This window comes from Musa acuminata, chromosome BXJ3-5 (assembly GCF_036884655.1).
Source record: "Musa acuminata AAA Group cultivar baxijiao chromosome BXJ3-5, Cavendish_Baxijiao_AAA, whole genome shotgun sequence".
Classification (NCBI taxonomy): Eukaryota; Viridiplantae; Streptophyta; class Magnoliopsida; order Zingiberales; family Musaceae; genus Musa; species Musa acuminata.
The window spans coordinates 41,154,755-41,168,832 of NC_088353.1; the positions used below are offsets into that span (position 1 = coordinate 41,154,755).

General features: G+C 38.9%; 1 protein-coding gene across 2 annotated transcripts; it reads right to left on the reverse strand.

Annotated features, from left to right (window-relative positions):
• Positions 1-793: 793 nt before the first annotated feature.
• LOC103985411 (uncharacterized) lies at positions 794-13,540 on the reverse strand. Of its 2 annotated transcripts, XM_009403091.3 has the most exons (10): positions 11,944-13,538; positions 10,949-11,428; positions 10,549-10,850; positions 8,063-8,800; positions 7,694-7,972; positions 7,363-7,524; positions 6,323-7,255; positions 6,010-6,225; positions 4,472-4,732; positions 794-1,558 (listed from the first exon to the last, which is right to left on the reverse strand). In XM_009403091.3, exons 1-10 carry the CDS (start codon positions 13,394-13,396, stop codon positions 1,223-1,225), a joined length of 5,160 nt encoding a protein of 1,719 aa, XP_009401366.2. In that variant the 5' UTR covers positions 13,397-13,538; the 3' UTR covers positions 794-1,222. The 2 variants fall into 2 exon arrangements, with proteins under 2 accessions (XP_009401366.2, XP_065008561.1); XM_065152489.1 differs by lacking the exons at positions 794-1,558; positions 4,472-4,732; positions 6,010-6,225 and having other exon boundaries at positions 6,844-7,161; positions 11,944-13,540.
• Between the last annotated feature and the right edge of the window lie 538 nt (positions 13,541-14,078).

Here is a 14,078-nt window from a genome sequence, read left to right on the forward strand (position 1 = left end):
TAGGAGATTACCTTGATTGAAAAAACTTTCATAATTATTTGTCGTAGATCCTGGCTCTCGCTTATAAATAGACAAAATCTCCTATGGACTTAGTGTCGATACATGACATAATATTATTAAAAAATTATAGATATTCTCTCATCTCATTAATATATTATATTTTTTCTCTCATCTCCTCGATTATTAATTCATCGCTCATAGTAATCCCGTGAAAGATAATAGGAGAAAAAAAAATGAGTCTAACTTTTTTTTACAGATCGACATCACTTTAACTTTCATATCTGATGACAGTATGCCTATAGATCAGATAAAATTTTTTAAATAATATCAAAAAACATTCATCATAAATTTAATTTATTATTATTTAATCTTATCATAAATTTAATTTATTATTATTTGATCATAAATCCAAGCCGACATCAAATTTTTTATATAATAATATAATCATGATTTTTATGCTTACAAATTCATATCCTAAAGCTTTCACTTTATTCTAGTATCATATTCCATTCATCAAGCACATAACTCAAAGGTATCACAATAACTCAATTAAATGAAAGCTTCACCATATCACCATAACAAATAGTAAATCCTGAAGCTGACAAGGAAATCATGTGATGACTACCATCCCAACCAAATTAAAATTGACTTCACATAACAGAAGCTTTCAATGATTATTGCTCTATGGGTGAAGTTGGACATACTTCATTGTAAAGGCCAGCAGAACTGCATTACTTTCCTGGTTATGACATCAAACATGCATATCAACAGCAAACAACTCACTAACTATATGTGCACTTAGAACATGGACTGGTAACATTTAATATTGTCTTAAATTATAGACAGGTAACCCCAGACAAACTCAATGAGTACAAACAAACTCTCAAACAATAAGTGACCAAAAGATTGTGGGTGGGATCAATCATATGAAAAGCTTTCATTTGCAACTGCTAGCTCCATCGGATTTTTTTTTCTTTTACTTCAAATTATTACAAAACTATTTTCTCAGAGTATGTTTCTTGGCTTATTTATACATGATCACACTTTCTCATATCAGGTAATCCGATAGTTCTACCAGTTCAAATGAAAAGGTGACTTGGGAGAGTGGGGAAATGGGGGAGAAAAGCTATCATATCAATTACTTGACAGCTGGTAGAGCAAGACCAGGAGAACAACGTTCTTACTCGTACGGGAAATATGGACACGCCTTTCCCTTCTAATCTTAGGTGGGACTGAACCAGGGCCCCACCGCACCATTCATATGGCCGTTACCATGGATTCCGCCTCCATTTGGGATTATAGATGGAGGCATACCAACAGCCATTGGAGGAGCCGAAGAATATAAGCCATGAACTTGTGGAAGAGAATGCCCACCCACCAGCGAATTGCTACTACTTTTCATCTGCTGAATCGCATGGATCTGCCTGAGGCCTTCTTCATGAATACGGGCAAGTGTCTCGAGTTCGTTCATTGACAAGGCTTCCAAACCTGCACCGTAAAGTGGGGCATGGCGTGACATTTCTTCTTGCAGTGAAGCTTCGAGTGTATGTATATATTGCTGCAAAACAACAAAGAGAGATGATTAAGGGTAAATATTTGGAGTCCATCAAAAAGTTCAACATTATGATCAAATAGCATTAAAATGTAGCTGAATGTGAAGTGAATATAATCTTTTTGCGGTCTATTGAAAAAGGGAACACAATTATGGATCGAAGTACTTATAAAACATAAATTGCACAAGCAACTAGAGCAACATCTTTAGTGAAGGAAAAAAAGGGAACCAATGCTGAATTTGCTGGTTGTGGTTCAAAATCTCTAGCTGATTCAAGCAAGTAAACATGTATTAGTTAACTTTCATTTACACAAGCAAGTAGAATAACCTCCAATTCACTTAGTATCGGAACTTCACTGGTTTCATTTTAAAAAAGTCCAATTAAAGCAAGTATTGGTTGCTTGACTGAAAAATTAAGATTATTATAAATAAATTCTTGGAAGAGAAAGATAGAGAGTACACAAAAAAATAAAAGGTGCAAAAAAGGAAGAAGCTAAAATATAACCGTTATTTGGCCAATTACCAGAGAAGATAACAAAAACGACTACCAGAATAGGTTCTTAAGAACTCTAAACCTCCTACAGAACCTGTAATGAAGTGTGGAAAAACAAAAGATATTCTGGCACAAAAGATTATCTGGTATCGCTCAACATAACAATAGTGTCTGGATCTGTATCCGAGAGTTTGATCTGATGAAAGGGGACAAAAGAAGCTACCCATACAAAAGCATACTAATTCCTTCTATGTTAGTTAGTAATCATGAAGGTTCCCAAATAATACAAATCCCAACTTTTTTGGAGGTCAAAGAACAAAAAGATTTCTTCAAGGTTAACTGATCAAACGGCAAAACTTGGTTCCCTCCTAAATCACAACTCAAAATCTGAACATAATAGACTCAGGACATGACTCCACTTATTCCTTCAAGAGGCTACTACCCTGAAATGGTTAAAAAGAAACAATTTTACCAACCTAAAATGATGGACAATGACACATTCTAACAACTATGGATTCTGAAAATTAAATACTGAAAAGAGTGGCCTAGTGCACAAAACTTCCACCAACACAGGGTCTACTAAGAGTAAATACATGCAGAGAGCCTTAACCCTATAGGTAGATAACTTGTTTGTGTAGCTTGAACCCTAGTCCCCCAAGTTGCAAAAGAGTAACCTATAGTACCAAGGTTTGCTCTCCTATAGATGCAAACACGACAAGGCTCAAAGTAATTTTCCACATGCCTTGTTTAATATGTCAAAATCATCGTCTTTTTATTTTGTCATTATATCTTGATGCAACTAAAGCTTATTTCAATACCCATTTAGGGCTTTGGTGGACCATTGAAGAAAGAGCAATCATGCACAATGCCATGACCATAAACATACAAGGGAACTCAATTATTATGAATTAAAATTTACAGATTACTTGAAATCGACCATCTCTCAACACAAGCACTTTAAAGCTCTTAATCCTTCTCATTCAAATAAAGTTCTTACTTTTAGTACATCAAATCATTTCTTGTTTAATGCAGTCAAACTTAGTTTTGCCCACAAGAAATTATACTAGTAGATACAATTCTTTGAAATGGTTTGTCCATTGCTTTATATCAAATTCCATTTTTCATGATCCACTGTGCGAGTATTACATTTCCAGATGACAAAAACCATTTCAGCCAGCTCATCCATGCTATACTTATAAATGAGAATCAAGACAGTTAGCACCAAAGGTTGCTCAAAAGATCTCCATTCCTTCAACTAATGTTGAAATTTAACACATGCATTACTCTAGAGCACATTAGCAACTATAAATTTGAAGAATAATTCTGTTAGTGGTCCAAATTATTTGTGGCAGATGTCATAACCAACCCAGAGATTTGAGTAGCTCTTGCATTTGATCACTAATGGCTTCATCTTAAGATCAAGATAATGGCAGCAATAGCACTTAGTAGTGGGACATGTATTAAAATGTAAAAATCAATGTACTGTTCAGTTTTTATTTAATTTTTCACATCTTAAGTAATAAATAATATAGCCACAGTGTAGTTAATTTCTTTTTATTAGGCATATTCAGACATAATACCAATGATATCATTGCTTCAAGGAACATATGTTTGATCCACATAGAAGTTCTCTTGATTACAATAGCAAATTGTGGCTCCAAAAATTTGGTAAGTACAAAAAAATGTAAGAATGCTATCTCTCCGGGTACATAATACGAGAAAGTTATTGATTGCTTTTATTATTAAATTGTTTTCTTGAGCCGCTTGATATGAAAATATGTCAGAAAAAACATAATTCATCTAGGTACCAGGTTAAGTGAGGACTTCCATTTTAATGCCTATATTTTACCATAAAAAATGAAACATTGGCAATGGCAAGGACATTACTTATCTACTTATTCTTTACCAGTTCTCGACTCTCATCTTTCCTTTTGCAATGCTTGACACGAATGTGATTCTTCAATATCCAACCTTTTGGAAGCATAGTTTCTTGGCTCCATTTGTGAATCTTTCCTGTTAATTTAACAGTTTTGCCTAACTGGTATATCCTATAGCTTTAAGTAACCCACATTGTTGACCCTAACAACACCCCATAACGCACACAACAACTCTCTTTTGTCAACTTTATTCTCTTTTTTAGTTTCCAGTTGCACAAAACAGAAAAAGACAATAGCTACTGTCAAGAAACAGTTGAGGTATCATGTTGTGCTGTACAACAAGTTCTATCTTACATATACTAGCAAAGAGTCTTCACTGATATCTCATAAACTGGTGATGTAATCATCCCATTAACATACAAAAATCCTGCCACATGAGGACACCTTAAGAAATCCAGAACATATCAGGTCATTAATGATATGCTATGAAGTATGAACAATGAGTAAAACAGAGAAACTTGTACTATTGAATTAAGACAAGGACAAAACCTGGCATGTTTGCAACCTCGCTTCCATTCCATCAATATATGCTTCACAGCGAGCAATCTGTTCTTCCTTCTCCCTTTTTTCTCCTTCAGTTTGTCCAACAGTTTGTGTTAAACGCCGCACTTCATCTTCCAGTGATTGCCTGACTTCCTCTCTTGTCACTGTCTCTGTGGCATATCGCTTTAATTCTTCATCAAATCTTTTACGTGCAGCTTCTGCACTTTTCAATCGTTCAGCCAAGGCATTTTTCTCCTTGACTACTCTCTGCATTGGTTATAAGGTCAAATTAATTGCTGATACCAACTAGAACCATTGCCTAGTTATTGGTTGTACAATACACATTACAGAAAACATATAACAAGATAATTCTTATGAAGAAGAAATGCAAGGAATTGATAACCATCACAATGTCACATTGACATGAAAGATAATGGTATTTATTAGTAACTTATGCAAGAATTCAGACCAAATAAATAACAATAATGTGATTGTTATAACTGCCATATTGAAATAAAATAATACAAATATCAATCATGTAATTTAATAGGACTTCCGACCATGAACTATAATATTCCATAACTAAAAAGTTACAGTTCATTGTCTGTGTAAAACAAAAACCGAACAGAGAATCTTTCGTTAAATAACATTGTGATACTCTCAGTTAACATAAAAAAGCACTGTAGAAGAAAGTTTTATTCAGAATATATGTTATCTAAAACTAAAGAAAAATCAAATTCTACAGACACATGAAAGATCCAGAACCATAAAGCATAATGAAGCTGGCACCCAAAAAAGGGAAAATAATATTGAAGAAACCAAGAATAATGAGCAAGCATGTCAATTGAGACCCACCCATACTTGCAAGTACAATATGCAACACATGCATAAACAAATATATACACAGCCATAACTCAGATTGTTAGCCTGAATCCCTTCACCACCACTTCTGTTAATTTGAGAAGGAAAGATTTGCCATATAGTCTATTAATGAAGCATTGCTTCATCACTAATACAACAACAATTAAAATTACATCACCTGATAAAGATAAAGAAATCCTTAGGCAGTGTGTTCTCTAATAAAAACTTCTAGTTGGTTTAAACAAAAGAAAAAAAACCCTAATATAAAGCTTCTCAAATTTTTCAATAACAGTCACCTAGTAACCAACCAATTAGAACACAAATAAAAAGTTCAAAATCCTAGTTGTTGTAATTTTGCAAAAAATCCAAAATAGTTTATGCCCAAGGTCCAAAACAGCATTGTCTACATACATACTGCTACTTTGTTCAAAAAATTTCAAAATTTGGAGGAAGAAAGCAAAAAATTGTCACAACTTGCATGAGATATGTCCAATGGATGTCACAATGCATGGTTATGTTGAGTCATAAAATGCTTCTTAAATGACAATCAGAAAAACTAATGCTTCTAAATAACTAGCAAAACATGTTTTACATATGAAATGACAAGTCAAATTACAATTGGTCAAATGAAAGCATTCAGAAAGGATGTAAAATATCTTTTGTTCCAATCAAGCATACACTACCTTCAATTCATCGCGCTTCCGAGTTTTCAACTGCGAAAGTTGTGTCTCTGCGTCATGAAGGCGGTCCTGAAGGCCTCTCCTGTCAGCAGAGAGCTTTGCAATTTCCTCATCTTTCTCTGATCGAAGCCATTCCAACTGATTCTCGACGTCAAGTATCTGCTCAGTTAGTTCCTTCCTTTCGCGAGCAAACTGCTCCATCTCAGATTTTAACTCAGCCTGCCATTCAAGAAAATAACCAACTAAATAATTAGAGGGCAATGATATAAGGGTACAGTTTAATGTAGCCCAGCAACTCAAACAAGAAGGTAGGGACCTTAAGACGGTTTGTAGTTGCCTCAGATTCATTTAGCCTTTGGGACAAAGCAGCTTTTTCATGAGCAAAATTTGCAATTTCCTCTTGTCTTTCCTCTCTAAAACGAATATTTTCATCCTCGACGGCACATATCTGGTGCCAAAGATTTGCACGATCAACCTGAGAAACTTCAGCAACCTCACGTAATATGTTCAAAACTGGTCTAGCTATTCCATCTTCCTCCCTAACAAGAAATACCAAAACATCCATATCTATATCAACTACGCGGCAACTATTGGACACATTAGTTGCTCGTTCTACAAGCCCCTTCAACATCCTAAATCTGTAATGCTCCTCCGCATATATTTTGAACATGATGGCATAAAGCATCCTCACAAAGTCCTGGACTCTGGTATCCCTAGAAAGAGATAACACTTCACCAAGAGAAAGAACTGATGTGAAATCATCTTCTTGGACAGACAATGAATCAATATTTTCATCTAACAGGGCTTGCCTGTTTTGTGAATCATCCACAATAGATGTAGATTTAATGTTCAACCTTTGAGAATGGCGCCTTTCTAATACCAAAGCAACTGATTGCAGCCCAATGGCCCCTCGAATTAAAGCTCTTTCAAAGACCTGTGAAACTTCAACAAATAATCCAGGTATGGATAACATCTCTACTAAAATATAAACATCAGCGTGATTGTGACATCCATGCACAACCTGATCTTTCCCCACATGCATCCCACCAGGAGAAACCCCATTTGTACCATCAGCATAAGTACCACAAGATATCGTGCAATTACCATCAAGTTCACTATCAGAGTCAATATCATTAATAATGGCTTCAGCCACATCTGCGCAAGTATGGAGTATTTTTGTCAGAATATGCAGAACACATTGAGGAACTTCAGTACCAAGACTCTTTAGTCTCAAACGAAAAGCTCTGACCTATAGGCGGGGCAAAAGAAATCAGAAAGACAGAAAGGTCAAAAACCAGTCTTGAAATATACAATGTATGAAAATTAATTCAGGTCATCCAGAAACTTCAAACATACAGCTTGAGGAAGATGCTGGCACTGTGATGCAGCTTTGAAAACAAAACTCATTGTTGCTACAAGGGGCTCGTCACTGGAATCAGTCAACAACTCAAAAGCCTGATATAGGATGCGTTCCCATACCTCACTTCCAAACTCCAACTGTCCCAGAGCACCAAAAACCTTAAAGGCAGATAAAATAGTATTAGGCACCATATATTAACAGCATAACACAGCAATTCATGCATATAAAGATTAAAATTCTTCCAAGAAACTACTAACACAAGGTTTGTATGTTATATGTGGTACATCCAGGAATAAATAGCATAAAATATAACATAGAATGAAATACCTGTAATCGCAACGAAGGCTCAGCATCTGGCTTTTGAAGGCAATCTAAGAGTGCACAAGCTGCAAGAGAATGTTCTGAAGGATCAGTCAATTTGGGTATAAGGGCAATTAAATCAGGCTGAAGATGTTTTGGAGCTTTGTCAAGCACAAGAATAATCTTCTGGATTGTCTGAGGCCGCCTTTTAGGTTCGGGGCATCCTTGTGGCACAGCACTATCCAGGGCTCTCAATGAATTGATAATTAATCCCAAAAGTTCCTCAGATTGTTCAGGCCATTTTGTCTAAAAAACAATTATTTGTAGAGCATTAAGTGAAGGATAATATCAAATTCAAAGATGATCAGAATGTTAGGGCTAGAATATACACAGTACCTTTGGAGCTCGAACAAAACCATCATCTGATGGTTCATCCCTAGCAGAAGTCTGAGGAGGAAAAATGTGCTGCTCCTGGTTAGTTTTCCGTACAATCTCACCTGTGTTCAGTTGTGAGCTCTGTACCGCATAGGTGTGGCTGATTTCTTCTACTCCAGGTTCCAGTCTCTGGTACATATCACATCTTGCATACTCTGTTGATACTTCACTATCACCACTGTGTTCCGGTGGAGTGTTAGCTCCATTTGATCCAGGAGAAGTTTTGGAGCTTGTTTCAGAAGAATCATACCCTGTTCTTCCTTCTGATGTTTGACAACACTCCACCATTATATCTAGGAGTAAGTCGATGATAGCTTGTTGCAAGACTTTAACCCCCATCAACAAATTCATCAAGCTTGGAGAATTTGCATCACCCTTTAAAGAATCTTTCTTGCCACAGATACCTGAAGACAGTTTAGTAGGAAGAAGCAAGCGCTTGACTTTAGCAGGGTCATCAAGATAAACACGCAGACCAGTCAGAAATCCAGCAATTGCACCAGCATCAATTAGAAGCTTTTCTCTTAAAGTAACCTGGGGTTGAGAGGGGTTATCTCCATAAGTCAAATGGAAACCTGCTCGTGAGAGAAGGTTTCTGAACATGTCTTCTTCATCTCCACTGATACCTTCACTATCCTCAGACTCAATAAGTTCATCTGGGTCTGTCGACAATGCATCCTGCTCATCTTCCGAAGCAAAAACCTGACAACAAAGACATCAGAAACCCAAGCTTGCTGACACAAGTATACCAACAAGATGAGCTCATTTACTTGCTCTATTCAAGGAAAATTTGGCAGGCAGAAGAAAACATGTCAAATATCAAAAAACCTGAACTGTTACATGTAACTGATGCAAATGAGCATAGATAATATGCATTATGCTAGCTACCAGTAAACCTGGCATACATATATTAGAAACACAGAAGATGGATACATAGGCGCTAAAAGAAATCTGCATTTCATTTCACACAGCTTGACATCATAAACAGATCTTACAGAGAGGAAACATTAACATCTAACACACAATTTATTTAACCAAGAGAGGCATAGAGTAAACAGACTGATTTTACAAATAAGCTATTATAGCCACATCGAGGTTATTAGCTAAACAAATTGTAGCATATTTTCTTTCCTTAATTGTAATGATGGAATTAGTGACAGAGTGACACTCTATCCACCTTCAGCAGATTATGAAATTGAACATTTCAGTCCCTGATATTTGTGCTAGCATCACCAGTCACCAACATTCTCAACAGCAGACTAAAAGCTTTCTAAAAATTGAAACTTAGCTATTGCTTAAATAAGACTCTAATGCAGATCCTTCTTTAATTTTATTCAAATCAAGTCATGCCTCTTTATAAAGGAAAGCAACAACAACATCAAACTACATCTTCATTGTGGAAAGGTCTGGTAAGAAGCAAATATCAATAACTACGTCTTGAATATTGTGGTTCACCATAGCAGCCAGAACATACTAGTACATTCTGGTACTGGTACACAACTATACTGTAAAACTTGCTTGAGTTCTAAAATCAAACTAATATCCAAATTTTGTTGTAGCTTACTGGCCAATATTTTTCCCAGTACCACGCCCATTGGTTCATGCTGATCCGATATGGTTCTGGCTTCTCAATATTGACCAAAAAAATACAATACAGTTAAAAGAAAATCATTAATACAAGATTGTGATGCATGAAAGGGTAATGATCATAAATACCACCTAGAGACATTACCAGCAAAACAATAGAAAACTCCTGATGTTAAAGTTATCTGACAAAAAGTAATATTAACCATCCTTCCCAGATGTACACAAAATCATGTGATTTCATTTGCATGCTTTTTTCTCAGCCTAGGAATTTACCACAATGCATTCAGAAATAATGGAGTTGTTTGTTACCTAATAATCAGATAAGCTGAAGTCAATCAGGTCATTGAAAAATTAGTTTGGCAGAACAACAACAACAACAAGGCATCTCAATTTCATGAGTTATTATTTCTAGTAGAGTTTCTTAGGCCATAGTCTATGTCTCATATCGTTGCAGAATGAGAAATTAACAACTGTGATATATTCCTATATCAGTGACAAATGATCAAAGTGGTCTGAACGTATATGGCAAGACTTGCAAGGGGAGCTCCGAAGGAGGATGGAATGTAGAAATAGGTGAAAAGAACAAGGAGAATAAGAAAGCAAAGTTGTACTTATATCTTCATGAGATAATTAGATATTAATCTACCAGATAAAAAAATCTCAAAATGCCCAAAAACAAAAAACAAATTTTCTAAAACTCATGTTCATCTAATTGTCATATAAAACATCAGCATGGTTTTGACAACCACCAGACGTCTAATGATGATAGAAAGAATCAATTTACAAATTTAGGTTTGACAATGGATAATAGTAAACAGGCTCCATGTAACATAATACAGAAGTATTTCCTGAATTTATCTTACCTCAAGATCTGAAAACTCAAACCAGGGGCAGCAATCTAGGATCTCACAAATGAATACCACAGTGTCACGGACGAGAAATCCTGCATCTGATTCCATCAAATCAGATACCTTCATAAACTGCAACACTGAATTGTTCCAAGTTTTTGTGCAGATTGAAGATTCCTTCCAAACAGTTTTTGCAGGATTTTTCTGGTTGACAACAGCCATTCTGTACCGTACCCATAAGTTTTTGTCAGGATCAGACCCAGAAGACTGATCACTCTCCAGGTATATACAAATCATATCAAATGACTCATAGACACCTGCAATGTAGCCAAAGTAAATGTAACATATATAAATTCTATAATGAAAGCAAGTATATCAATATAAAAAATTTAGTAAATCTAGATCCTTAATGTACCTATTCGGAGCTCACAACCCCCAGCTTGAAAGAATTTGCTGAATATCTTGCGTGTTTCCATAATCTCCTTGAAGGACAAAAAATTTTCCACCCTCCACGTGAATGATCCTCTCTTTGAAATAGCATCAATTTGAGAAGCTGAACACATCATAGCTAACTCAGGTTCCGTATCATTAAATTCTTGCATTATAGAAGTCTCCTTCAATATTAAAACCTCAGCTGAGAAAATTACAGTGTCCTGAACAAGAAACCCAGAATCCTGATCAAAGAGACTAGTCAAAGTCACAAACTCACGCCAGCCCCAATCTTTTGCAGCCTTCGAATATCGATTTTGTGACTCCTTTGTAACAGATTTCTCCTCCATTTTCTGATTTACAACAGACAATCGATGACTTACAAAGCAACTCCAATCACTTGCTGTGTTGCGGGAATCTGTGACTTCCAGGAATACAGAGAGGTGGCATGGTGGTTGAGACTGCCCTGGTGCCCATCTCAAATGTAAGAGAAAAAAAAAGGTGAACTCGATCAGTATGTTTATTTCATCACTTACCTCAATTAATGAATTACAAACATTCCAATTGGCATGTGACTAAAAAACTACGATCCACGTGACTGCATTTTTATACTACTGAAGGGTATCTCTTTGAAAGTTCATCCTACTGTCTAGTTGCTTCAATCAAAAAAGGTCACTACAGAAAAACAAACTGGCCATAAAGATTCGGTATTAGCAATGAAACTACGTAATTTGTACCTAAGTCTCAAGAATAGCATCAAACTTAGAATACCTTGCAGCTAAATGATAAATATTAAAGAAAAAGCAATTCTGCACAATCAAGGTATATAAGATTCACCTCTGAATGTGAGAATAATCCGTGAACTGAATCTCAGTTCCCCAAGAGGATTGAAGTATTCCACAAAGGAATACTTGAAGGATTTGTTACAGCTTCGTCAATCAAATCCCACTCTCAAGACTAAGATGATTATGATGAGCTTACCCCTGGGATAAACAATAAGGCGACAGTCTCGGTTGCCAATCTGGAACCTCCTACTCTTAATACAGAGCCCTGTAATCTTGCGCTTCTTAAGCAGGTCCTTGAGCCTCGTGAAGTTCTCGATCCTCCATGTGAACTTGCCAAAGTGCCCATCCGATTTCCTTGCTGCCCCCCTCCCCCCGCTGCTGCCCAGTAAAGGTCCAGAGTTCTTCGTGAAGTTGCTCGATTCCCTGATCACATGGAAGGACGTGCTAAAGACGGTAGTGTCATCGACAAGGAACCCAGCGTCTGGCCCCACGAAGTCCTCCATGCGCATGTAGTCGTTCCACCCGAGGCTGGTGTTGTCGCCACCCTTGTTGTCGGCAGCGAATCGGCCGTAGGAGTCACGGTGCATGTGGTTCGACCCGGGCCGCTGGTTCAGCACCGACATCCGGAAGAGGCACCAGCAGCTGCGCTCGGGGACAGGGGCCGCAGGGCTGGCGGTGGCGGCCGCGGCTGTCTTCTCGGTGTCCTTGCTCTCGAGGCACATGGAGAGGTGGTCGACCCCGGCAACGGAGCTCTGGTACACGCTGATCCTGAGGTTGCAATCGCCGGCGGGGAACACAGGGCTCATGATCTTCTGCGTCTTGATCATCTCCCGGAAGAGGCTGAAGTTGTGCACCTTCCAAGTGAACTTGCCCCCGAGGACATCGGCCGGGGGCGGCTGGGGCTCGTGGTCGCGGCTGAACGCGACGGTCTCGTGGAGCAGAAGGATGTCAGCGGTGACAAGGAGGGAGTCGGAGGGCGGGAGTAGGAAACCGGATCTCGGGTCGAGGACGGCGGAGAAGGGGGCGAAGTCGCACCAGCCATGGGACTTCTTCTTGGAGGAGAAGCGGTGCCAGGAGTCGCGGGCGACGGACTTGGCGTCATCGAGGTGATTGGAGACGGAAAGGCGGTAACTGGCGAAGCAGTCCCACTTGTTGCCGCCGGAGGAGGAGGAGGAGCCGCGGGGGTCGACGATCTGGAGGTAGAGGGAGAGGTAGCCCGGGAGGGCCTGCGAGTCGCCGCGCGGGTACACCAGCAGGCGGCAGTCGTAGCCGGCCACCTCGAAGTATCGGCTCCACACGGCGCGCGCCTTCGCGCGGGGGAAGTGCGGGACCGCCCACCGGCACACGGCCGAGTGGTATCCCCGCCGCTCCACCGTAACTGCATCCTGCCCTCCCACACCTGCGCCGGGGCCGCCCGGGTCCCGGGAGGGAGGAACTAGCGCCGCCGCGGGCTCCTCGGCCGCCGCGATGCTCCCGCCCCCCAAGGGCGACGCGGCCGCCGCAGGCCGCGGCTCCAAGGACGGGCCCGAGAGGCCGCCTCCCGATGACGACGTCGACATCGAGTCGGCGAGATTGTCAGCCGCCGCCTTCATCGGATCGATCGAACAAACGATCTTATTGTTCCGTTTGCGGGTTTCAATTGAATCCATGAATTCAATATGTGTTCGATTGCGGGGTTTCGGGCATTTGGGGGCAGGAAACAAGAAGAAGCAGAAGAAGAAGAAGAGAGGGGTTGTCTGCGTGCGCGTGTGTATGTGGGCGAGGCTATTTGGGGGGAGGGCAGTGAGAGGGGTCGTGAGCGCCGTAGGATATGATGCCACAGCCTCTCTCGCTTCATTGTCCTAATCTTCATATTATCTCAATTTAAATGTATGTATGTACACATATACGTACGTATATCTATGTTGCATAATATACATACGAAGTAAATGCTATAGTACTACTCCAAAGCAATCTTGATAACACAGATTACAACAACCAACGGTGGTGTTAATAGCACTTACGAAGCGAATTATACTCTAATAGAATTTCCATTAATGACTTAAAGCACTCATCCTAAATGTGGTTAGGTAACATGAATGGAATGCATGTGTCTTACTACCTCAGTGCTCTCTTGTGTTGTTGGTATGTTTGTGGCATCAAAACACATCACATTTATATGTTACCTATCTTCATGTTTATGTTTTTGTTAATATGGTATCATATCATAATACTAAATCGACTTAATAACTGATCTTAACTTAGTTTCAAATAATTTAAGTTAATATGGTCTAACTTGATCATGCCTCCATGGATTACTCCCAACTCTCACTAATATAGAGGCCAGCCACT